Raw genomic sequence first — 25,400 nt, 5'->3', positions numbered from 1 at the left:
TTTATCTCGAAAAAGGTTCCCCTCCTAAAACACTTTTTTCTTTTTTTACAATTACACAACCAGAAAACCTCATCAGACATAAGTAACATCATTTAAAAGCTTCGACCATGAATCATTATCATAATAAAATAAATACTTTCATAAATAAAAATATAATAATATAATAATAATTTTAATCATCACTTCAAAGCATTGAGGGAAACCAAACCATGGGTTACTGTTGTCTTTGTATGTTATACATGTACATTGTTTACTTCTTAATCTTGCTTTGGTTGCAGACTACAGTATAGTTTAACATTTCACAGCTCTGATGTCCTAAAAGCATAAATATGAAGCTTCCAAACATATGGAGCACCAGACACAGTTATGCATGAGTGATTGCTCCTCCACCAGGACAAAAAAAAACCCCAACCCCCACTTGACGTATGGCGGCAACCAGCTGCCAGCTCATTAGAGAGAAAAGGTTGGGGACCAAAGTGTCAGCGTTCAATTCAGGCTCCAGATACTCGACGGCCTCCTCTGGCCGTAGGTGGAGGAAAAAGATGGGAAGGCGGAGACTGAAGAGGATGCTGATCGGAAATGATCCAGCATGATGACAGTGGTGGTGCTGATGATATCACCATTAATGTACTGTAACCGTCCTTACTGAACAAGACGTTCACTACAAACTACAGACGTTTCTGTCACAACATATGACTAAAATGCATAAAGGTCTTTGATGGACAGATTGTGTGTCAGTATTATATGTACTGTATCGCCTCGGTCCAACTCTTTATTGAAGCTATAAGATGTTTAATGAGAACATGTCATTAAACTGAAATACTCTAAATGGTTTGTGCCCTATTTTATACACATTTCCCCAAAATCTAGCCTCACATATTTTGGTATCTTTGGAAAATCAAGACTCATAGTATTGAGTAGTCCAGTGAATGCACACCACTGACCAGATGACCCCAAGCTAAGCTCCAATCATTTCATCATATCTGATCAACTTCACAGTGCATAATGTTTACAGTTACTGAGTGTTCATCAAGCCTGATTTGTGTGATACTGAAGTCCTCATGTGCACAATGCAAATAGAAATGAAGCCATGTTGTAAACTGCTGTAATAGGGCGCGTGTCACTCAGACCACTGAGGTCATTCGTCACGTTCAGTCTGCCAATGACGTCACGGTGACGTAAAATTAGGTGGGGGGGAGAGAGAGAGAGAGAGAGAGAGCGCATCAGTAATAAGAGTAATAATAAAAACACACCGCCTGTTCCTGATGCGTCCTCGCCTTACCCGTCCTCCTCCGCCTTAAGATATAGTGCTGCCGCCGGCTGTCAGCGGCTCTGATGCGGGCACGCAGCATCCTCTCTCAGGCGCCCAGAGGTGAATGAGGAGGGCCGGTGGCCGACAGGGAGGGGTCCTTTTGATTTCAGGGCTGCCTCCGCCTGGATGGAGCCCGGCTGTGTGCAGGCAGCGATGGCCATGGGAGATATCTCTAAAAAAGCGTCGGCTCGAAACGTGGCGGTGGAGCGAAAAAACCTCATCACCGTGTGCAGGTCAGTTTATTGTCAGAGAGACGCGCCGTGTGTTCATGTGTGTGTGTATTAAAGTGTCTTCGCTCTGCTGTGAGTGGATATTTTGAGAGGCTAGATGCTGCTTTATAAGTGGTCCCGTGGCTTTATTTTGTCTGTCTGATCACAGCAAAGTGTATCTGATGTTTTTATCCTGCACATAAGACATATTTTGACATCCACGCTTACGTCATCCCCATAATAAGTCCTTATAATGAACTCTGCACCGACAGTGGGCCTGCACGGACACGAAGCCTGCATGTGCGCTAACGACCTTTCATCACAAACCCTATTTATTAATAGACAAAACCCTGCAATCCGCAGTCAAACCGGCCTCTCCGTGTGAGTTTAGCGGTGTCATCTTTGTCAGTGCGATTTATTTTCTCTGCGCTGATGGCGTGGTTGCTATGACGACAACCTTCCTGGGGCAAGGACTAGCTGGCACCCCAGGGACTCAGGGCAGGGAGACACAGTGAGGCCTGTACATCAAGTCCTCATTGGACTTTGTGTGGTTTCTGGATAGAGGTTTGCACTAAAATGCCCTTTGCCAGAGATTCAACACATACAGACATGTGCACACTGTACACTGTACACTGTACACTGTACACGCATGTAGGTACACACAGACTCTCTATTAATATGTTTATGAAGGGATTCAGAAAACATGCATTTAGTCCCTGATGTCTGCAGGCCTTCAGAAAGATTTAATATCCACAGATGTTGTATGTAGCTGAGTCAGTTTTAAAATGTAAACACCCATTGTTAAAGTTATTAGCAACAAAGTTAAAGCTGCTATTATCAATTTGTTTATAACAACAGTTATTAGAATGACTGTGTTAAGTGAAAGCTGCCACTCATAGTGGTGAATCCACCATGGATTGTGACCTGACCCTGTAGTTTCTCTCAGCTCAACAGAGCATTTTAGCATCTATCAGCTCATTGTTTTGTTTTTTCTGGCCTATAGTTTTACTGTTTTGGTTTTCTCTCTGGCAGCTCTCACACTGTTGATTTCGACTAGCCACAGCTAAAGAGCTTTAATAACCAACTGTGCACTATTGACTGAATACCGACCAGCAGGCAGACACAGTTAGCCATTAGCTAGTGACTGTAGTGCAAAATTTAGCAGTTAAAGAGCCAGATATGTTCATCAGGAGTTGGTGGAGACCAAATTCAGAGCTAAAAGGAGGCTAAATATGAGGTTGGGTAGACTCCAAACCTATAATAATATTTTGTGTCTGCTGGATGTGTAAATAGGCAGCTGTTTGCTAACAAAGTTGCCATATCATCTTTAAAAAGTGATAATGTCAGTGCTGTTTGCACAGCTTTTTTCCGGCCCAAAGACTAGCTTAGATAAAACATAACTTGTGAGTGTCTTTGTGAATGTTTTGTGTTACTTTTCCTGATTTATTAGATGATTGTACATGAATAGTTTGAAAGAGACATGGGCATAATGACCCCTATCTTCTTCCCTCTATCCTAACAGATATATAATACCTTAAAGAAATCTAGCCTGGCTTAATTTCTGCTCAGGCTCTGAATAAGCTGCTTGTTCTGACAAGATTCAAGTCATTGTTGTATAAATCAAATTGAAATTTGAGTCTGAAGTCATCAAATAACTCATATCTGTTTCATGGGTCTGTTGCAAGCCCCAAGACATATGACTAGAGTCATACATTATGCTCTCGTCATACTGTATGTAGAACACCTATTAAACTAACACTACACACACACACACCTCTGCTGAGCCAGAGGTGCAGTCTTGTTTATCTGGTTCATGTCCCATCCTGGCTGACTGCAATACAGTGAAAACACAGGGGGTTGCGCTTATTTTGAGGATAATCAGCCAATTATTGTCCAGTATCTGGCCACAGTCAGAGCAGCTGAATGAGACATTGTGGCCTTTGGAACAATAGGAGGGGGGGTGAGATCACTTGCCTCAATGGCCTCTGTTAAGATAAAGATTGTCTTTATGGACACACACACACTATGCAGACTGACTTTAAAGTGTGCAGATATGTTTTACCAAAAAAATTTGTATATTTGCCCACTAAAATCCAAACTCTCACTTTCAGATTCAGCAAAAACATGAACAAAATGCGCCAGAAATAATGACTCTTCATCCACTGCAGAGGCCATGTCTTCTAGGGTTTATTTGATCCGTATGGCCCCTCTCAGTCCACAGCGTATCTCCGTGTCACTGGACAAATAGCATTTGGCAGGTGTTCTTGCAGCAAATAGAAGTGCTGAATTATTTAGTCTCCAGGAAAAATATTTAGGAGTGGTCATTTCAGGAGAGGGATAATAAACTCAAGACAGCGTGGGGGTTTATAGGGTCTGTGAGTGTATATATTGTAGTAGGAAGTCATCTGAGTTCACATTAAAGCTTTTATGCAGGTACACTGTTACACTAGGATCCATATTAGTTATTTTTTTTATTTAGCATGCTGACTACATCGGGAAGGCAGCGATGGTCCAGACTGAAATATCTCAGATCAGTTTTTATCTAGCGGCATCATCAGGTCAAAGTTTTTTTTCCGGTAGATGACCAAATACCTGCAAAACTAATGACATCAGCCCCAGCTGTACTTTATATGAAACATTATACCATCAGCCAAAGAAACATTAGCTTGTTAGCATTGTCACTTTGAGCATGTTAGCTTGCAAATGTTAGCATTTAGCTCAAAGCACTACAGTTACACAGAGCTGCTGACATGGCTGTATCAGTATCAGGTACACTTTTATCTCCACATTTCTTAGCCTCAAGTTATATTTATTTGTTATACACACAATTCAGAAATATTCTAAATATTTCTCCTGACTCTTGCTATGCTTCAAACTGTTTATTCTGGCTATTTTGACTGAATTTGTTGCTATGTATTCAAAATGTACTACCGGGAAGTGCATCACAAGCCGGCGAAATTACAACCCTGAATGCACCACATCAGCCATAAATTCAAGCTGTCTAGTCGGTAAGAGGTAAATTGAGTTGTTGGAGCTTCCTGAAAGCTCTGCGTAAACGTCTTCCTCACAGTAAATGGGTGACATCAGGGTCAAGCTAAGAGAAGAGAGTCAGCCGGAAATGGAGTGTGGCGTGACTATGGGCAGAAATCTGGATCAACAAGCAAACATATGGGATGACCATTTTGATGATGCTTTTTGATTTTATCCACGTTTTGTTGGCAGAACATCATGTTCTTTCATGATTTGATCCATATGGATTTCTTTTTACTGAGTTAATATTCCAAAAAGTGTAATTATACTCTGAGCTATGACATGTTCCTCCCACAGGAAACTGAAACAAAGAGAGCAGTAATTCATCAGTCTTATCCCTGACTAATCTATTCCCATGACGGCATTATTGCTGGCATCCAAACTCGTTTGTTTAAAACTTTCTCTTCCCCCCACACATAGGTTTTCAGTAAAGACGCTGTTGGAGAAATACACAGCTGAGCCAATAGATGATTCATCTGAGGAATTCATCAATTTTGCAGCCATCCTTGAACACATCCTCAGCCACCGTTTTAAAGGTAATGAATCTACAAGGAATATATTTGAGATTAAAAAACTCAAAAATCACTGAACAATAAATGGAAAATGGAATTAGAGCGAAAAAAGCATATTGAAAAAGTTTAAATGCTCTTACTGATAATGGATTTTTACAGGACAATGCCAATCTCCATACTAATTACATTGACATAATGTCTCTGTATTGTCCTAATTATTAAATAAAATAAAGTATAGTCGTATCTAAACGTTTTTTTTTATGGTCAAACACTGTAGTTTCCTCTATCAGCAGCACCTGCTTGTTGGTTCTGAGACGTCTCTCACACTGTAGCTGCACCCGTTGGCCCAAGGCTCCCCCCTCTGTTCACTGAAATAAATACACATCGTTCACATTATGCAACATATCAACATAGAAAATGCCTTCAACAATATTTGTGTTACACTGTCTTTCTAGGCTCCGGTAGCTGGTTCGATGGTCAGAGGAGTTACTGGGACTACATCCGTCTAGCCTGCGCCAAAGTCCCCAACAGCTGCATCAGCAGCATTGAGAGCATGGAAAACATCAGCACCTCACGAGCCAAGGCACGTCCTACATACAGCTACAGGAATAATGATATAAATACAACACACACACCTGTTTTAGATAACATCTGTTATTCAATTATAATAATAAATCCTGTATTTTTTTAGTTTGTGCTTGCTCAACGGAGTCATAGTTGGTCTAGATGCACATATTTGACTTATGAGTATACAGCTATCCCGAATGTTTTGTAATTATTATAATAGAAAATAAGCAAATAAATCAACCAGTGAAAGAAAATATTGTCCAATGAAAGGAAGAGTTGCAGTGCAGACTCTTGTGGTGCTCAAAGTCCTTTTGGGTTCACAAAGGCTCTCTGAATGGCAGCAAACAGTCTGAAACTGTTGGAACAAAAAGAACTGCAATATCCAAAACTCACTTTGTGTGAGCATGCTGCAGCATTCTGTACGGTAAGATAACTTTTCTTAACCTTGGTGACCCCCTCAGGGGCGAGCCTGGATAAGAGTGGCGCTGATGGAGAAGAGGCTGTCTGAATACATCGCTACAGCACTGAGGGACAGCAGAACAACCAGGTTAGAGGCCCCCACACACCTTAATAAGCAGTAGTGCCACCCCATCTACTATCTATTAGAACCACGTTCTCACCTGTTTGTGTGTGTCTGTGCTTTAGGAGGTTCTATGCAGAAGGAGCCATCGTGTTGAGAGAGGAAGCCACGGTCCTAACAGGGATGCTCATAGGACTCGGAGCCATAGACTTCAGGTAAGGAGACTTGGCTTTTGCACTGTGACATATAATGCATCAAAGTGGTCATTTTAGGTGGGTTTTTATAGTTTTTGCTCTCATTTCTGTGTTGTTTCTCCTCCATAGTTTCTGTCTGAAGGGGGAGGCCTTGGATGGGAAATCGTCTGCTGTGATTGACTTCACACCGTACTTGAAATTCACACAAAGGTATGTTCACAGGTACTATGTAAAAAAAAGCTTATACAAGTCTCATCATGATTTATTAATGGGCCACACAAAGTAGGAGCTGTGTTTCTATTGGGATCTTGCAGACATCTTGACTTGTCATTGTACATAATTACACTGATGATACTGGGCGGCTGATAATAAATGCTCCTGTCCTGTTCTAGCTACGATTACCTGAGCGATGATGACGATCGACAGAGCGTTGACAGCAGCACAAGTGACGACAGCGTCCCCGAGCACCCTTATATCCCCCTGGTCACTGACGAGGAGAGCTGGAGCACAAAGTGTCGCAAGATGGAGCAGAGGTTCAAGATCGTCAATGCTCAGAAGGTGCGAGGCTGTCTTTTTGTGCGCGAACACACACAGGACAGGATAGCTTGAGGAGGTGGTGCAACATTTTGGGGGAAATAGGCTTTTTTACGTTCTTGCCAAAAGTCAGATGAGAAGTTTGATACCACTCTCACATCTCGTAAGCCTAGCTTAGCACAAAGGCTGGAAACAGGGGGAACAGCTAGCACTTGTTAAAGCTCACAAATTAAGCAGATATATCTTGTTTGTTTTAGATGTAAAAAAACAACATGTTGTAATTTATGGGGGGTTATGTGCCTTAGCTAAGCTAATGAGCTGCTGGCTGTAGCTTCATATTTAACAGGCAAACATGGGAGTGGTATTGATCTTCTGATTTTATTTTCCAAAATGTAAAACTTCCCCTTTGACACCACTTTGTCTACGGATGAATTTGATGCAACAGTCTTTTGAAAACCAATTCGATACATAAAATGTCTCACACAAGAGTCAAGACCTCAAACAGCGTTAACTGGTGCTTTCAAAAAGTGTGAGTTATCCCTATATATTAAATACAGCATGTAAGCTTTGAGTGTTTTTGTGTTTACTGCAGGAGAAGTGGGCACATCGTAAGCTACAACACCACAAAATAATTTCTGTAACACACTGAGCAGCACAGATGGATGATGTCTAGTATGAGTATCCGAGGGTGGATATTTCCCTTCACTCAGTATGGATGTGCGTTGTCAGGGTTACCTGGAGGAGCTTGTGCGGCTGCGCGAGTCTCAGTTGAAGAACACAGAAACAGAGAACAAGAGGCTAAAGGCCCGACTGGAGGAGCTGCAGGGCCACAGCCTACAGGAGAAGAAGGAACTGGAGGCCATCGTCCTGGAGCTTCAGGAACAACTGTGAGTGATGTAGACAGACGGTAGCGTTCAGGTTTCAGCCTCAGATTCTACAGAGCAAGGCTGGAAATGGCAGAAAGGATCACCATCTTTGCACCGCATCAGTGACACAACCTGACATAAAATGAGTTGATGAAATCGAGACTTCCACCCTTAAAACCTCTGAATGTCTGAAGCAGTTTTTTTTATTGAGGTGAAGGTTTTGGCGTGTCTGTGCCAGAGGTCTGAACTGATTACTTCTTGGTGATGTTTCGTATCATCATGTGTCTTTTTTAGGACAAGCTTGATCCCTTGTGACTCCAACCACCTGGCCAAAAACCTTTCAATCCCTTTGGTCAACCAGTGGCCGACGCTCCAGCCATACAACAGTGAAGATGATGTCAAGCTCTTTCGCAGGTCTGACTCAGTGTCTGTCTCCTGTGTCTCATTCACTCACACACACCACGAGTAGCTTAAACTGTTTCGTGATTAAAGATGATTTTTTTTTTCTCTTGTTATATTGACAAAGATGTGGTGTGCAATACGGCTAATTTCTGCTTCTCTAGGTGGCAGTTTTAATTGTCTGTATATCATGTACATGTATCACATTTAACTAACAGCACATGTGCTACTCGTAGATATATTATTATGTACATTTCACGTACATATATTGTACACATATGCCTAGATACAATATGTTGGCTTTTTTAAAATCTAATATTTGTTTTACTGTTTTTACACATGAACAACAGTCAATATATGGAGCTTGGGGAGTGCCACCTGAATTATTATAGAATTTTACTATGTTAAATTCAAATATACAATTTCAGGCCTGCCTAGAAGCAGTGTATTGTGGTCCCACTGTATTGTTGACCGTAACCCTTGACTTCTGTTGACCTGTAGGCGGAGTTTCCCCAGCACAGAGCTGCTGTCAGTGGAGATCAGCCTGGATTCAGACTCCCAGAGGACTGAGGGCAAACAGAACGGAGGAGCCTGGTGCACAGGTGACATTTTACACAGGCGCAGTCTGCACCACACTGCGCTCTTGTCAGATAATGAGCAAAGTAAATGCACTTGAGCTGACCCTCCTTTTGTATGTCTGTCCCACCTCTCCAGAAAAGGACTACACCCCCTCCATGATGGGCCTGTGTGGGTCTTTGGCCTCCATCCCAAGCTGCAAGTCTCTGGCAAGCCTCAAGTCCAGCGAGTGCCTGGTGAACATCAGCACGGAGAACAGTCCTGCCCTCTCTCCCAGCTAGGGGGCGCCAAAGAAACACTGCCAACCACTTAACAGACACTGAGACAATTCAACATGAATGCAGAAAGACTACTATCGGTAGGCGGACAAATGCTCTCTTTCGTGGCCCTTACGTGAGTCCCTTTACCTTTACGCTCTGCTCTCTCTCCACTTACACCTTTTTAAGCGTTTGTGAAAGAGTAGCCTCCGTGTGTGGGACTGACCATAGCTGCTGTACTGCCTGATGGCCTCCTTCAGTTTCATTGTCTTTAATTGTCTTGACATGACTCTGCCTCCTGAAATGCAAACAGCTGGTCCAAGTTTGACCTTTCTTACGTCATGATTCTGTGCAAATACATCCATGTATCTGTACTGGTCACTTTCATCAAACCTCACTGTAGGGTTGTTCTGTATGTATTTGTCCATTTGTCTGTGTCTTATCAGTCTGTCAGTGTGTCTTACTCTGCCTCTTGCATAATACTGGCAGTGCAGGATCTGTTGAGCTGTTATAACCTTTTACGGAGCAGAAACAATGTTTTGCCACATTATATTAAGCTATTATAAGAGAGATAAAAAAGGGACACTGAGTTTAAGTGGCCAGAAGGTTTTATGATGAAGATTATTTAAAAAATTAACAGATGCAACTTCATGATATTAGGATAAATGACAGTTTAGGCCTTATTCAATCATACAGTAGGTTAGAAACACAGTTTAGGTTGTGACATAAAAGACGCGTCAGGTTATTAAGGTTTGCAGAGCCACCACAATGTTAACATAAAAACAGACATAATATCTATGGCATACAAATGCAAAGCGCATTATGACTATGCAGAGTGAATGTTTTCATTGTCTTTTTCTACAAACCTGGCTTGATAGAGTAGTTTGAGGAGGAGAGATATTGTGAATGTGCGTAAGTGTGTCATTTGATTTATTTGCCTTTATTTTTTTATTTATTTAAGATCTGTTCTTTTGATATTATAAGTTATTTGATGACATACTGACTTCTATCATTTACCATCATGTAAATTGCAACCTCATGCAGTGTTGGTGAGATTTGGGATACATTGTGTTATTTAAAACTGCAATAAAACTGCCTTTTTGAAACATTAAATGCTGGTATGCAATGGATGTTCTTTTTTTCTCTCTAGACAGTTCAGTTACTCCAACACTGTGGTCCAGGCTGAAATTTCTCAACAACTATGTCTATGAAATTTTTGGACATTTGGCCCATCAGAGACGGCTAATTATATCAGTTTATTAGTAACCTGACAGAAAGACACAGACAAAGGAGGAGCAAAATTAAATCTTGCCTAAATGAATAGTTGACATCACAGAAATTTCATTTACTGTAGGTCCAAGAAACCGAACACACACTTTCCCCCTGTGCCCAGGTCACCTTTTGTTTTCCTGTGTCTCCTTTGTAGTTTAACTTTGTGAGGCATGACATTGTCTCTCTTCAGATGGGTTTGAAATAGCTCACACGGGGTCATAGGTTAGGATCATTCATTAATTAACACAGACAAATACACAGAGCTAAACAAACAGAAGCTGAAGGTCCTTTGGTAAATGTTGGAAATGCATTATGTAGGAGATGCATTCCAGATCGACATACTGTCCATTTAACTGCTTGGCTGTTAAATGAATGGATACCGGAGGGCGGTGAAAAGTTGAGTTTAGTTATCGGGCTTTGTCTTCCGCTGTTTTGTGAACGTGACATCAATTGTTGGGTGGAGTTGCTGTAGATAGATGAGCAGGCTATCGGGCACGTGGTTCAGCACTTCACCCTTAAGCGATAAAGCACATTCACTCCCATTCTGCTGTACCAGACACATGAGTGCGTTATCTCAGCGTAGGCCGAGGTCTCGTGTAAGTGCACATTTAGGGCCAGTTTGGTTTGGGTGAGGAGACACCGGGATCTCCCCCTTAAAGTGCATGTCATGTTATCTCTACCCTTTCCCTTGCCCCATGAATGGCACTCCCTTTTACACAGCGACAGGGCATTTATCTCCCACAATCCACGCCGTCTCACACATGCACATACACCACCCAAAACCACTTCACAGTCCACCCAGATGGTGCACACACACCCAGCTGGGGTGACTTAATAGGCCCCAGAATAGCGTGATGAAATAATTTGCCTACAGATGAATGAATTAAGTGGTTTTGTATGCTACAGCCCACATACTACACATCATATATACTTTACATCACAACTAACCATTCTGCAAGCCATGCTACAGCGTTTTAGAAAGTTGATTGTGTATCCAGTGGTTTCCATTTATGTCATATAACATGAAAATTTCTTATGAGGCAGGCCCTTTAAACTTTCTTTTATTATGTGATTACGAAATCTGCATTAATTTTTCTCACATTACATTATTGGTATGAGGTAATGCAATGCAGACTTTTTAGATCAATCTGGTCTTATATTGCATCACCATGCACACTAACAAAAACAAACGCGGACTTGATGCTGAGATGGATGACAGAAATCAGTCAAGTTTCAGGAGTTTACATACTTGTTTTCACGCTGTCGCAAAATGCATAGAAACCAATATGCAAGAATATATGAAATTTCTGAGCATGCATTTCAAAATGGGCAGAAAAACTGCAAATTAGCTGTGAAAAACCTAAAGCTTGCAAACACTGGTATGGCCCTTTAAATACCCATATGCCATCAGATTAAGTAGAGTAACTTAACTTAAGTAGAGTAAGTAAAAATAAAGTACAGCACAGCATGGCTAATGCTTAGAACAGTCAATTTTCAGACTTAAGAGGATCAAATGTGGTATTTCAGCACGTATTTAATGGCGAAAATGAGTTAATATGAGATATGAATTGGGGGCGGTGACAGCAAATTTCATTGTCCTTCGTTTGACGGATTGATGGCGGCTTGTCCAATAGGATTAAAGGGAAAAGCTCCACCAGCCAATCAAAAGTGAGCTCTGGAGTCGGGCCCGCCCCCCCATAATTAAACCCACTCCAGCGTGGTGGTGGAGGTGTTTGGACTTACAACAGCAGCACGGAGGGGAGAAAACAACTGTGAGCACCTCGAAACTTTCTGGGAGCCACTAAAACACCCTGCCCGCAAAAAAACATAAAGAAATACACCTCAAGGTCTCCTCGGAAGGCGCAGGAGTTGACGTTAAAGTGACTTTTTTGAAAGCGGAGCTGCTTCCTTGTTCGACAACGGGGTGAAATATCTCAACATCATCACAAAGAAACTTTGCTTGCTAGGCTGCTAACTCGCACACAAGCGAGGCAAAAAAAAAAAAAAAGTATGATCCCGGCCGAAAACTTGATCTGAAGGTGTTATTAACGTCTCTTCTGTCGAGATAAGTCCTCATGGTGGTCGTATTTAACTTGGAAATGCTAATCTGAATGACTCAAGGCTGATTTTTGTAACGGTTTTGAGTAGTCATCCTCACCAGTTGGAGGAAGGCTTGCAGCTGGTGAATTAGCCAGCCACCACCACCAGTGCTTCCTTCTCCACACAGCGCCCCCAGACCTCCACCAGGCTACTCCCAGCTAGTTAAGAAGCCCCAGGGCTGTGGCTGGACAAGATGTCAGGCCGGAGTGGAGTTGCACAGATCCGGGGAGCCGCTTTGGGTCCACAGCCCCTCAAGGCCACTATTCCCTATCAGCTGTCCAGCAAGCCTCGATCCCTCCGGAGAGATGGAAAACCAGGTATGAGCCAAACACCTGCCAGACTGCACGGATCATAAAGTTAGGCTTTGTCCTTTAATACATAAGCCGTGATGGAAAATTTTGAAAAGGGTCGTGTGCGCTGTAAATTCAGCCTTACATGGTGTCACACCAGCTGCAGCTATCACTAAGTTTGCTGGTAAATTTATTAACTACTAATTGGTTTCATACTTTTAGACAGATGACCCAGTAAAGCCCCAGTGATTAGGACACATCTGTAGCAGCATCCAATCATTAAATATGGATTTTAACTGACAATCAACTGTTCATTCATTGTTTAAAGGGGTGTTTCATATTGTTTTCTATGTACATTTAACTGTGTGTATTTTAAAGTCTTAATGTAGTCGCCTATCATCCTGTCTATATTGGATTTGAACGATAAATCAGTAAAGTAGACTCAAAACAGAATTGTAGATACATGATATACAGATAATATAGTAATACATATGTTTATTTGTCTATTTTTGTAAATGGTTAATGTGGCACATACTCTGTTGAATCTGAAAATATTGAAAAAAATGCAGTTTACAGTCATATCTGTTAGGAAATCAGAACTATTGCTAATAAAAATCTGTCAAGTCGATATAATTGAAAGATTATTTCACCTTTTAGATGTTATTAATTGTGGCATACAGTAGCTTAACGTGTGTGCACTGTAACTACATTACACTATTTTTAGACTAATATTAACACACAATGTACGAGTTGCATACTTGATAGAAACTTGATTGTTTCACACATGAAGGGGACAATAACGGTTTATTGAGTCTACTATAAGAGCACGAAGCCATAACGTTCTCAAAATTCAGCGACCGTGCCACCACCTGATGCAAACTTGGTGAATAGCAGGGTCATTTAATCTGTTGCTGCATGTCAAATAAAAAGTTGTCTGCGTCTGACAGCTGGAAAGGCCAAACCACACCAGCTGAGCTCTGGCATGAGGCGGACGATGTCCCTTGACGCCATCATCGGGCCGTACCTGCAGGGACACTGGCCGAAAGAACCAGAGGGCCAGAGCAGCCTGTCTCGCAAGGACAAGTCCACTCAGGTCAGCTCCGGATAAAGAATGTTCCTAAGTGTGAACATAAGGAATAATAATGCAGGCAAATGTCAGATGTGAACAAAAATGAGTGGAATGCATTAATTTACCACCGATGTTTCTATATGTGGGTTTATTTTTTCAGTCATTAATGTGTCTGTGTGGGTCAGATGGAGCTGGGTCATGTTAGAAGATTAGTTTGCAGTTTTTCAGAGAGAAGCTGCAAGGAGACGGAGGCAGGGAGTGTCCGGTGCTTGCATAGCTATTACAGAGTGAGAACCACAGCCATGAGAACAGTCTCTGAAGTCAGCTGATGAGGCCGTTCTGGCTGCACCCATCCTCCGTCTATGCAAGCACTCACCACTGCTCTCTGGTTGCCCACATCCTCCCCCCTCTCTGTTTTTCAGTTTCTCCTGCTCTTTCGCTGTTCTACAAGTGTGAAGAGAGAATCTGTGGGTGTGGATGGTGTGGTGTGGCTGCAGATCAGCCTTCTGAGCATGAAAAGTTGTGCTAAGGGTGCAACGTCTGGTTAAACCTGTGTGAAGTCCTGATGTAGTGTTTAACTTAAACATAACACTTTCCGATCTGGGATTTTAACATGATCACAAGGCAGCTTCAGGCTAAAATTTCAATATATTTGCTTAATTATTACCCAAATATGATCTTTTTTGAAGACTATAAGTTCTTATGGTTGTGTTTTTTTTCCTCCCCAGACCCCAGACTCATGGTCGGATAAATCTCAGAGCAGGAGAGGGAGCAGCAGCCACAAACGGTCGGCATCATGGGGCAGCGCTGAGCATCTGCGAGAGGTGAATTTCTGCCTGTGTTGATCAACATGTGTGCTTGTAACAACCAGGCTTGCTAAACTGGGTTTTTTTTGTACGCTTGTATTAAAGATGACAAGCTCTTTAATAGATGACCTGACTCAATTATTTTTAACAGCATTGAGCAACAGGAGACCAAATGATCTCATCTGCAAAGAAACTTCCCTTTCTGGCAGTTTTGATCAGAGCTTCTCTCCTCATGACATCTTTTATCTGAACCATCACATAATTTTAGAAAAAAAGGCTTACAACACACCTCTGAAGGGACATTGTTGTTGTAAAGTGTTTGACACTGAAGCCTAAAGGACTTCCTCTGTGTGTTTGTGTGTGCAGGCTGATTGACTGACAATAACCTCACTTCATTGCAGATTGCTAAACTAAAACAACAGCTGCAGCAGCGCAGCAAACATGCAGTCTCAGGGGGGCATGATGGAGACCGCCAGGGTGGCTTTCCTCAGGGGAGCTGTAGCCTGGGAACTACTCAGGTATCTTAGCATCATCACCACGGAGGATCCCCACACTGCTTACTTTGCACATGAGTGTGTGTGTACACTGGCAAAAATGACAAAGACAAGTGACACTGATTACATCCATCACAGTGAAGTACACCACGCAGCTCGTTGCAGGAAATGAATGAACTAAAACACAGAAGCAACAGGAAGACACTTCATCATGTTGCTTCTGCTTTTCAGAACAAAATGCATAGTTCTGCTTTCAGCACAGCTGGTCTGCACTGTGTCGTTGTGTGGTGGCACACTCCACTGAGCTGAGGTGGTTTCAGACCACATTGTGGTGACATGACGTCCCAGTGAGTCCTCATTAGTGCCTGAAAATGTTTTATAAAATTTTTAAAAAAGGTCCGCACACCCTGCAGTTTTGATTATCACTGTGGCACATCGTGAATTTCAGTGATATCTCCAAAACACGTTGCTTTAATATGCAAGTCATGAAGACTGCACTTTGGGAAAAGTATTGGAGCGCCTAAAAATTTATTTTTGCACTAAAAGCACTTCTAAAATAATGTAGCCCAAAGTGAGTCAAATTTACGAGGAAACTGACAGGAACTGAAGTGAAAAGCAAGCATCTGATCTGCTCGGAGTTGCTTTTGGAAAGTAATGCAGCCTAAATTCCATTTAACTTGTTTTCGTGTCCTCAGACTCAGCCAATTCCCATCCCTCTGGCTCCCCTGTCTACGCTGGTCCCTCGACTCCGCTGCAGCGTGGAAGGCCTCAACCAGGAGCTGGAGGGCATGTTCATCTGCCAGCCGCCGCACCCTCAGCACAGGGTAACTGTCACATGTGAAAAGATTCAGGAATTAGTTTTACTTAAGACGGGAGGGTTTGTTTTTACTGAAAATGATCGGCTAATAAAATGGTGACTGATATTAATTGGTGTTAATATGGTTATTTCTTGTTTCATCAGCTCCTTGAGGTTCCAGACGGTCACCGGGCTCCAGTTCCCCCGCAGAGCTGCAGCAGTGGATCTCAGAGTGACCCCACCACCACACTCCTCTCCTCATCTTCCTCCTCCTCCTCTCCCCGCTCCCCTCCCGCCTACATCTCCACCTCCCCACCCAGCTTAGAAGTTGCACATCTGGATCTGCACCAAGGTTAGTTTCTAAGCATAATGTGTCCGCTCCCCGCATCCAAATACCACGACCGTTTTGTTCACAAAGCCCTTTTCCAGCCCGTTAGTTCACTTTTGGGAAAGATGATTTGGGATTAAACATTGAACTGAAGTTCTGCGTAAATCATGAGCCATCAACCACGTATCTGGAAGTTATGTCAGTTTTTTTTTTAGAATTGAAAAGTGATGTTCTGTGTGACATTCACACCTTCTGCAGTCACTGGAGGCATGGCGAAAAATCACACAGGAAACTTTCTTAAAGGCACGAAAACATGCTGCGAATACACTGGCCATAAAGTAGCATATTAAATATCTGGGCACAGCTTTATTTGTCCTCCTGTCTGTTAGGAGTTATGCTACTTTCACCCTGTTTTCCTGTTTAACACACTCGCACTAATCAGACACAATAAGCTGGAGTGAGACAGATATTTGACTCGCATATCAGAATTTGAATTTCTGGGTTTACATTACAGTCATTTCATTACTGTAATGATAGCAGGTGTTAATCAGTTCATTCAGTGTATCATCTTCCGGACATTTACCATAATTCTTTCAAAGTTTTATTTTGCTGTAATTAACCATGTCCTTATCGGCTAAAATATGGTGACTCTTTTTTTTTTTTCCTGTGGAGACCCCTCCCTTCCTGTACACACTTCTCTGTCCCTTTTTCACCACTTCACAAAAAGCAAAATCACAGGTTACAAACTCTTGAATCGTGCTTTTATGGGACATTTCTGATTTGTAAATACATTTGAGCTCTGACTTGACTTGGACAGGCTGCTCAACTACAAGGATTGCATTTTCATTATGATGTGATGCTGACTGTGACTTGAGTCACAGTGGCTTAACAACCAAGGCAGCTGTTCCTTACTAAGTGAAAAGTCTGTAAAGACTTACTGCATGCTTACTGTGTGTACTTTTAACATGCCATAACATTTTTTTTAATCTATTTAAATATTGACTGTAGTACACTTTTTTTTTTCTTGCCATTGTGTCCTTTTTGCTTCTAAATGAATGGTCATGTCTGAGCCATAGATTCATTTCATATATACAAAATAATGAATGACATTGAAACTATTGAAATTGTCCTTGATACTAATGACAGAAATCATGATTTTGATGGTAAGAAACTGCTTTTTACTGTATCAATACTAAAACGGACTTAGTGTTGAATGTAACATACTTTATTTCATAGACTGAAGTGTAATTAAGTGTAACTGTCTCAACCAGTTGTGTGAACATCACCTCAAATCTTGTAAACTTTCTCAGAATTATGCTTACAGTCTGATTCTACAGCCTTATATTTGTCCCTCGTGTCTTCAGGTCTGATGGACAGTGCAGAGATGTGCCTCCTGTCTCCGTGCTCCTCCCAGAATGAGGCCGACCTCCCCCTGCCTCTGCTGATGTCGTCCTCTCCAGGTCCCAACAAAAGCTGCTGCTTCCAGAGAGAGCCTCCAGAGGGCTGCGAAAAGGTCCGCGTGTGTGAGGAAGCCAGGTACGTTTTTGGCATGGATTCGAACAGAACTGACTGACGTCTCGTGTCCTCTGAACAACTATAGCAGTCAGCGGCATGAGGGAGCCTTTCAGAGAACTCTGTCGATTTAGCATTGCTCCGTGATACACTGTTGGACTCTTGGGACAGTTTCATTCATTTCACAAGTATCAAAATTAATGCAGCAAAACCAGTGATACTTTTTTTTTTTTTTTTTATATACTCCATGCATTCCTCTACTTTGTCAAAACCTGCTGCCTACATTACCCACAATTCAATGTGACCACTGGCAGTTAGGTCACACATTCAGGTGCTAGCAGTGCTTACTGTAGCCGTAAGCTGCTAGCCTCTAGCAGGGATGAGGAGTGGGCTACAGAGGTCTGATAAGCTCACGTCTTTCTAACTCCACACCCAAACTTTTTTCCTTTTTCAACCTTGCAGTCTTTAGCACCAACTGTCACTTGAGGCAATTTCATCATGGGCCCTCCCCTGGAGCCACAAAATGCTTTTTAAACAGATTTTCTTCCTTTTTTTTTTTAAAGTTCCGCAAAGTTTTAATAAGTAACACATTTTTAAAACAACTCTCCTTACATCTCAAAATGGTTTTAGGTAGAGCTGTGAGATATGGCCCAAATCTCATATCCCAACATTGCTCGTGTCATATCCACATAGTGATGGAAACGACTGAATTCAAAGGTGTCCAAAATAAACACCTGTTAATATAGAAAGGTATCATACGCTTTTATATACTTTATTGTAAATACGAAGAGCCAATTTTCTGTCGTCACATGATATCATCATATCGCACAGTCCTGCTTTTAGTCTGTTAAGTCAGAAATTATGCTTATTGCTGGAAGTACCAGTATACCTCTCTGACATGTGGCTCATATGTCACCAAACCTCTTTTCTATCACTTAATCAGGTATTAGTTTGTCACTAGTTTCACACAACCCCTGTCCTCTCATTCTGTAGCACTCCACACCAACTCAAGCCGGCCCTCATCTCCTCCTGCCCGGACCCCAACAAGGTGAACTTCACCCCCCACGGAGGCTCAGCCTTCTGCCCCGTCAGCCTCCTCAAGCCCCTGCTCCCCTCCATGGACCTGTTGTTCCGCAGCCTCGCCGTCTCTCCAGCAGGCAGCTGCTCGAGCCAGGGGACAAGCTCCTGCCAGGCGGTGTCCTCCGGCCACCAGGCTGCTCCTCCAGATCCTCCTGCCAGCACCGGTGCCATGGGAGAAAGCTCGGGGGAGGGCCTCGCTTTCTGATCACAGCTGCAAGAATAAGCATAGTGCAGATATTTCAGCAGTCTGGGACAGATTTGTTGGCAATGCTTAATTTTAGGGGAGGACCAATTCTTTCCTTTACAGGTTTAAAGTAATATGTTGAAAAATAATAATATTGGGAAAAAAAGGATTTAATATCGTACGCGATCCAATGGATATGCTTTATGAGCAACTTGTTTTGGGTTTCTGGGCATTGTGACATTTCTAAATGAAGTCCTTTTTGCTCTCATCAGTTCAAAATCCAAAGATGCATTTTTTTTTTTTGGCCAAATGTGAGTAAATGACTGGGCAGTGGTCACGGCAGGACTTCTCACTTATTCTACTCTATCTAAATCTATCAGAGATGGGATTTGTTGACCCCCCCCCCCCCCCCTCGCTGCACATTTTTCTTTTCTTTCTCCCCCAAAGAAGCCACGACATCCATTTACTTGTCGATGCTGGTTTTTAAACTCTGACTACGTTGTGTCCTCTCTCTCCAAAATGTTGGGTGTCTGGGTCGATAAGAAAAGCCCTTCTCAGATAAGTTTTTGTTGTTTTTAAGCATTCAAAAATATTTATCCGCAATTCACCTTCAGTGTTTTACCTAACGTGACCTTGCACCTGTTGCTGGTGTACAAAGCACGACAAATCATTTGGGTACTTTTTTTTTTTTTTTTTTTATTTACCTGATTTAAACAAAAGAAAAACATGACAGAATGAAATCACATTTTGATTATTGTAGACTGAAGGGAAGTTTCCAGCTGTTGGACTTTGGTAGCATCAATACCTAAAGGCTTCAGCTCACACATTCCTGCTTTAAAAGTTGTACAGATGTTATTTTTCTTATTGTTTACTTCCAAAAAAAAAAAAAATTTTAACGCGTGCATGCGTTAACGGATAAAAACCTGTTATTCTTGATGTTCTAGATGTGTGCTCGATGGTATGTTTATAGTTTTGAGGTTTCACTGCCTAGTTGACTACCTAACCAGTTTTAGTGGTGTACAGTCGTCATCCTTAATGTTTCTTTGAAGATGTTCATTTTCTTCTGCCAAGCTGACAAGTTGATGTTCAAATAGTTTTATTTCTGGTAGACATGTTTGCACAAATTGAACTGCTACTTTTGAGTCGCAATTCTTATTTTTATATTCACTTTTGTACTTTAAGAGTAGTAATGTGTATTTTCTACATCTTTTTTTTTTTTTTTTTTTTTTCAATTACCTGCAACATAAGCTAAAAAAAATATCCTGTTTTAGTTTTGTTCTATCAGTATAATTGAGGCAGGTGTAACATGAAGATACTGTATCGGATGGATTTTTATGCACTTCCAGGAGAGGGTTTTATGTGGAGGAAGAGACATTTCTTCAATGGGTTTATTGTCTCTGACAGCTTTGTTTGTGTGTGCACGTGGATGGAAGGTTAACTAGTCTGATCGTTTGACTGACTTCTCCTAGTTTCAGTGTCCCGGTGAGATACTGATGGATTCAAACATTGTCTTTCTCTGAATAGGCCTCAATTTCAATGTTTGGACTCTGTGTGGATGCTGGGGACATGCTGTTATCTCAGGTTCTGTGTTCTGTCCACATAAATATATGATTGATTATAAAATGTTGTCTTTGCGATTCATTAAACCGTTAAGTCATTATGCTTAATGCTCTGGTCTCTATGTCCAAGAGGTGTCGTACCTGCAATCTGATGAAGTGGGTAAAAAAAAAAAAAAAGCTGAAAGCGGAGCAGATATGCATTTCCTCCCCGCTGTGTAACATTAACAGACTGACTGTGCGTGTTTGCATTGTTTTAAACCCTGAAATTTAAGACTGAATCTGTTCATACTGCCACAGGAGCATTGCTGTTCGATAACCATGTATGTATAGTGTCTAGTTTTCTTTGTCCCCTCATCTGGGATTAGACTACGTCCTTACACCTGTCTTTCATAGACTTTACAAAGCTGCTTTATTTCAAAGTGTGAAAACTTAAACCATTAAATCAATCCCATAAATTACTTTGTTGGAGGAAAAAGTGCTGAAACGGTCAGCTGATGGAACATGAATCAGCGGTTTTGATGATGATGATTTCTCCTGGAAAATGACTAATTTGTTGCATCTTTTAAATTGCAAGACTGTAAGATTGGACTGTTGGTCACACAATAATTTCAAAACGCCACTTTGAGCTCTGCAAAGTTGTGACTTTATAGACAAAATGATTCATTGATTGAGAAACTAAGCTACAGCCCTGGTGAACTGTTTTCTTCCAGCCCTGTTACATTTTACATGTGTGTTTGCAGTGCAGGATGAGCTAGTCAGAGTTGACATTTTCTCCTGTCGTAGGTCAGGTTGACTCAGGCTTTGGATCTTTATCTGATCGTGTCTTTGGCACATTTTACAGTCGGCTTCAGTTATTTGACGAAAACAAAGTGAGGGAAAAAGTGAAAAACATGTCGGTCAACAGTTAAAATGAACCACGTTTGTCCTGATGGAGCTAAAACATCTTTTTCTTCTCATATCCGGGTGCATTAAGCAGCTTTTCTTGACCTTTTAACCATATTATGTGATCTTTATGAGCAGATAGAATTACCCGGTTGTTGTGAAGATGTTTGTTCATATTTCTTTCTGAGAAATTCATGGACATTTTTTTTTTTATAATTAAGTTTAAAAAGATCTTCTAAGCCAACATGGACATGAAGCCCATTAAGTGCTCACCTAAAACAACCGAGCAAACGGTGTGTTGATGAAAATCACGTTTTCCTTTTCTTTTCTTTCTCGAGGGTTTAAACAATTTAAATGGTCGCTCTCTACATATTGATCATGTTTTCTCCTGGTTTGTGGAAAAGGCTCAGCACCCTCAGCTGTCCCACTCATGACATACATGCACAGCCCAGCAGGGTGCACAGAGGCACAGCTGCCGCCGTTGCATTGTGGGATTGGCTGACAGCGCAGGAGGAGGTGGGCTCCACTACCCTGTGCGTCCAGGCCTGCAGCAGACATCAAGAAATCCTCCGCAGAGAATCAGGCTCGTTTTTGCCGGCAGATCATCACGTTACGGGACCCCGTCAGCGGGAGGATTGTCCGCCATGTCGTCCACGTTGGCAGTTGTCGCCAAGCAGCTCAAGAACCATCCAGCTGTGAGTCCTGAACCCTGTGCATTACTACAGTCATTGTAACGTGTGAAGGACCCGGTGACATTGAACGCACCGGGGAGGACGCGGAGTGGCTAAGCGCCCGCCTGTACCCTCTCAATCTGACCTTTAATTATCTGATGTTTTATCATCTACTGTTATAAACGTTTAATCAAGCAATTCATACAACGTTTGGGCTGTTTTTCCCAAAGGCTGGTTTGTTTAATATGACTCCAAAAATGTGTAATTCCTCGACACAGGTGTCTGATCAAACGCACGACAAAGGCATTTATACATCTTTAAAAAAAAAAATCGACATCATTGTGTATATGGTTCCTGCTCCTTCCTGTCTCATCATATATCCTTTTTATTACCCTCATTCCTGTTTAGACGTATGTATTTTTTTCTTTTATTTCTCCGACACCTACAGTTTGTCTTTGACATTCCCATTTTCAGCCTGCTCCTGATGCGGGCTATTAATAAATATATCATCTTAAATATATAATTATCGGCTTGTTTAGAGCAGATTTCGGCTCTAATAGGATTAAACACCAGCGTTTCCCTGCGTTCCCCTCTTGTCCTCAGCCATGTTTGCAGGTCGCTGCCGCACGTACAGCGCTGTATGATCTCCATACTGTGGGTGACTGTATGGCTGAAGGCCAGAGCACTGCATGTGGAGAGAGAGTGTTTACCCAGCGGTGCCACACTGCACTGCTGCCTCCATATCTAACAAACACCGGGATACAAATGGATTTATCCTGCATTAAAAAGTCTAATTTTTCTTATAGGTGAACCGTTTTTGTGTTTAAATGATCCAAAGGTCGTGAAACGGTATTTGATTGCTTCATATATTCTGTATATGAGCCACACACTTATTTTTATTGTGCTGCTAGAATGGCATAAAACAGCGGTTCCCAACCTTAGGGTCGGGGCCCCAACAAGGGCTCACAAGACAAATCTGAGGACTCAAGAGATGATAAGCAGGATACGTGAAATGATTCTGTCTTCCTTTAGATTTTCTTATATTCCTTTTTTTTCCCTCCTTGGTAAAATTAATTGTCCAAATATAACTTCTACAAAGTCAAAAAGGTTCAGAACCACTGGGATAAAGAGTCATAATAGATCTCTTGTTTGTTATCTACAATTGATGTTATAGTCGGTATTAAATCTGCACTGTAATTAACTTCTCTTGTTCCACCAGCTCATCCCCCTCTTCATCTTCATCGGTGGCGGGGTAACCATGAGCGGCTTGTACTTGGGTCGGCTAGCTCTGAAAAACCCGGATGTCTCGTAAGTCTCTCTCTTTTCATCTGCGAGATCTGAAAATGTTTGTGAAACCTCAGCATGTGTGTGTTTAAGTGTCGGACTGTGTGAGACAACTTCACATTAAAGGGTTATTTCTTATTTGTTTGTCCTCAGATGGGATCGTAAGAACAACCCTGAGCCCTGGAACAACATGGAGCCCAATCAGCAGTACAAAGTATGAGCCCTAATGTACATTTTGCACAAATAACTTTGTCACAAAGTCCTGATGCATGTTGATCATTTTCCGTCCTTTTTCACATTTCTTTATGTGGCTGCTCGGGTACATTCAGACCATAGGCCTATTCCTGTGGCGTACAAGTCATATCTTTCCTGTTATCTTGCTCAAAGTCCATATTTCCTCCCCCTTACTGATTATGTACATTTGTGTGTGTGTGTGTGTGTGTGTGTATTTCCAGCTTTTCGCAATTACCATGGACTACTCCAAGCTGAAGAAGGAAGGGCCTGATTTCTAAGTTGCTGGTCTTGGGCCCCCTGTCTCTGATGCTGTCATCAGCATGAGGGGCCTTTGCTAAATACAAAACAAACCCATGATGTTGAATGACACACTGCGTGCTGCACTCATTCAGTCTGTTCATTTCCAGTGTGGAGGGATCATCATGATTAACAATGACTGTGTGAATAAAACAGGCAACCACCTGTTTTACTACCTGATGAATTTATTTTTGAAAATGTTGTAATTTATTAAACCATTTAAATCTCACTTCTCACTTGTGTGTGTGGTCAGATTGAGCCCACAGCAGCACATCAGGGAAGAAAAACATCAGGCGTAGGGTTTATAGTTATGCTTCTTTGGTGGTGTGCTATTTTGAGAGAATTATTATAAGATCAAGTGGTACAAAAGGTGTCACTTTATGTTCTACAATGGCATTCATGGTATAATTTTATCAGCAAAGGTTATTCAAAAACACAAACTGATGAAAATTATGTTTAAAATTTTTACCAACCAGTATAGCGGTAGATATTACATTTAGGTTTAAGACCCCAGGAACATATTTCCCTCTTGAAGAAATTACAGTAAGCAATGACATGAACCAGAAACCACATGACATTAAACTAAACTAGAAAATAAAGAGTGGACATAAAACATTTCAGTCATCAGTCGCTTCCCATCATTTTGTAATTTTTTTCAGTCTGTGGAGAACATCCGTGGTGGAAAGTCTGAAAACTGCGGCTGCTCTGATCTCATGAGATTATTGTGGTCCATGTCAGTGACACCACAGCGGGCCAGGAGACGCAATAAAGCTTCAGTTTATATTATTATTAAACACTGGCTGCATGGGAAAAGATTTCCCATTAAGAAGTCTATCTTTGTAACTGCAGTCAAATAATTTTGTTAGCCAAATTGCAACACCCTGATAAGACACTAAAGTTTTAGCAGGAACATGCTCTTAAGTGTCTTGAAGGAGATGTGTTTATATTCTACATACCTCCTAGACCAGTGTAAATGTCACGTTTCCTTTTAAGGATAATACTTTTTTCCCCATCAAAAAGTTTTCTTGTATGAACAATTTCTTAGAGAAAAGCTGCAGCAAACTTGGTGACAATCTTTTCAAAATGACAGCGATGCCCATTCTGGATGAATAATTAACCTTTCAGTTTCTACCCTGAGTGCATCTGTCTTGTTTACCCACAGTCTTATCTTTATATGGCATTTTATTTTAATTATATTCTCCACCTCTTGATGTCTAGTGTCTGGCTTTACTCCATCCATCCATCCTATTTTTTTTATCCCAGCTGATCATCCTCTAGTTGTGTTTTTAAATTTCCAGTAGCTGTTTGACCAACAGAGTGTGCTGTTACACTGACAAATGGAAAAATAGTTTAGTGAGAAACATTATTATCCTGCAGGGACATTACATGTCTTTGAGTGGACAAAGTGTGTGTTATTTTGTCAGGCAGGTTTTTTAGACATATGCAAAAGAATAGAAGAAACTGCCTTTCAAAATAAATGTGGAGCATCGCCATCAATCAATCTTTTCTGTTTGACTGATCGATTCTGCGCGTGCCTGGATCACATCAAACAAACAAAGAGGTGGA

The 25,400-nt window shown here is 41.6% G+C and overlaps 3 protein-coding genes across 3 annotated transcripts; all 3 read left to right on the top strand.

Annotated features, from left to right (window-relative positions):
• Positions 1-1,438: 1,438 nt before the first annotated feature.
• rundc3ab (RUN domain containing 3Ab) lies at positions 1,439-9,273 on the top strand. Its single transcript, XM_070851980.1, has 11 exons — positions 1,439-1,545; positions 4,972-5,087; positions 5,519-5,646; positions 6,092-6,177; positions 6,276-6,365; positions 6,474-6,554; positions 6,737-6,902; positions 7,608-7,765; positions 8,039-8,158; positions 8,645-8,745; positions 8,858-9,273. The coding sequence occupies exons 1-11, from the start codon at positions 1,439-1,441 to the stop codon at positions 8,998-9,000; spliced, it is 1,296 nt and encodes a 431-aa protein (XP_070708081.1). The 3' UTR covers positions 9,001-9,273.
• Positions 9,274-11,997: 2,724 nt separating this feature from the next.
• Positions 11,998-20,574, top strand: LOC139220378 (protein FAM117A-like). Its single transcript, XM_070852458.1, has 8 exons — positions 11,998-12,665; positions 13,586-13,731; positions 14,436-14,531; positions 14,915-15,031; positions 15,703-15,831; positions 15,969-16,155; positions 17,496-17,667; positions 18,637-20,574. Exons 1-8 carry the CDS (start codon positions 12,542-12,544, stop codon positions 18,926-18,928), a joined length of 1,263 nt encoding a protein of 420 aa, XP_070708559.1. The 5' UTR covers positions 11,998-12,541; the 3' UTR covers positions 18,929-20,574.
• Positions 20,575-21,846: 1,272 nt separating this feature from the next.
• Positions 21,847-24,063, top strand: LOC139219943 (cytochrome c oxidase subunit NDUFA4-like). The gene is made up of 4 exons (XM_070851958.1): positions 21,847-22,043; positions 23,239-23,327; positions 23,457-23,517; positions 23,759-24,063. The coding sequence occupies exons 1-4, from the start codon at positions 21,993-21,995 to the stop codon at positions 23,813-23,815; spliced, it is 258 nt and encodes an 85-aa protein (XP_070708059.1). The 5' UTR covers positions 21,847-21,992; the 3' UTR covers positions 23,816-24,063.
• Positions 24,064-25,400: the final 1,337 nt, after the last annotated feature.

The sequence above is a fragment of the Pempheris klunzingeri genome, chromosome 20, assembly GCF_042242105.1.
Source record: "Pempheris klunzingeri isolate RE-2024b chromosome 20, fPemKlu1.hap1, whole genome shotgun sequence".
Lineage (NCBI taxonomy): Eukaryota > Metazoa > Chordata > Actinopteri > Acropomatiformes > Pempheridae > Pempheris > Pempheris klunzingeri.
The sequence above is the reverse complement of the archived record's forward strand: the minus strand, read 5'-3'. Positions and strand labels throughout refer to the sequence as shown.

Excerpts from the sequence above, each read along its gene's own strand:
- rundc3ab (XM_070851980.1), top strand. The coding sequence starts at position 1,439 with ATGGAGCCCGGCTGTGTGCAGGCAGCGATGGCCATGGGAGATATCTCT. Across the intron at positions 6,903-7,607 it reads AGATCGTCAATGCTCAGAAG|GGTTACCTGGAGGAGCTTGT; the intron begins GTGCGAGGCTGT and ends GTGCGTTGTCAG. Across the intron at positions 7,766-8,038 it reads CTGGAGCTTCAGGAACAACT|GACAAGCTTGATCCCTTGTG; the intron begins GTGAGTGATGTA and ends TGTCTTTTTTAG.
- LOC139220378 (XM_070852458.1), top strand. The coding sequence starts at position 12,542 with ATGTCAGGCCGGAGTGGAGTTGCACAGATCCGGGGAGCCGCTTTGGGT. Across the intron at positions 14,532-14,914 it reads GCGCTGAGCATCTGCGAGAG|ATTGCTAAACTAAAACAACA; the intron begins GTGAATTTCTGC and ends ACTTCATTGCAG. Across the intron at positions 16,156-17,495 it reads ACATCTGGATCTGCACCAAG|GTCTGATGGACAGTGCAGAG; the intron begins GTTAGTTTCTAA and ends TCGTGTCTTCAG.
- LOC139219943 (XM_070851958.1), top strand. The coding sequence starts at position 21,993 with ATGTCGTCCACGTTGGCAGTTGTCGCCAAGCAGCTCAAGAACCATCCA. Across the intron at positions 22,044-23,238 it reads AGCTCAAGAACCATCCAGCT|CTCATCCCCCTCTTCATCTT; the intron begins GTGAGTCCTGAA and ends TTGTTCCACCAG. Across the intron at positions 23,518-23,758 it reads AGCCCAATCAGCAGTACAAA|CTTTTCGCAATTACCATGGA; the intron begins GTATGAGCCCTA and ends GTGTATTTCCAG.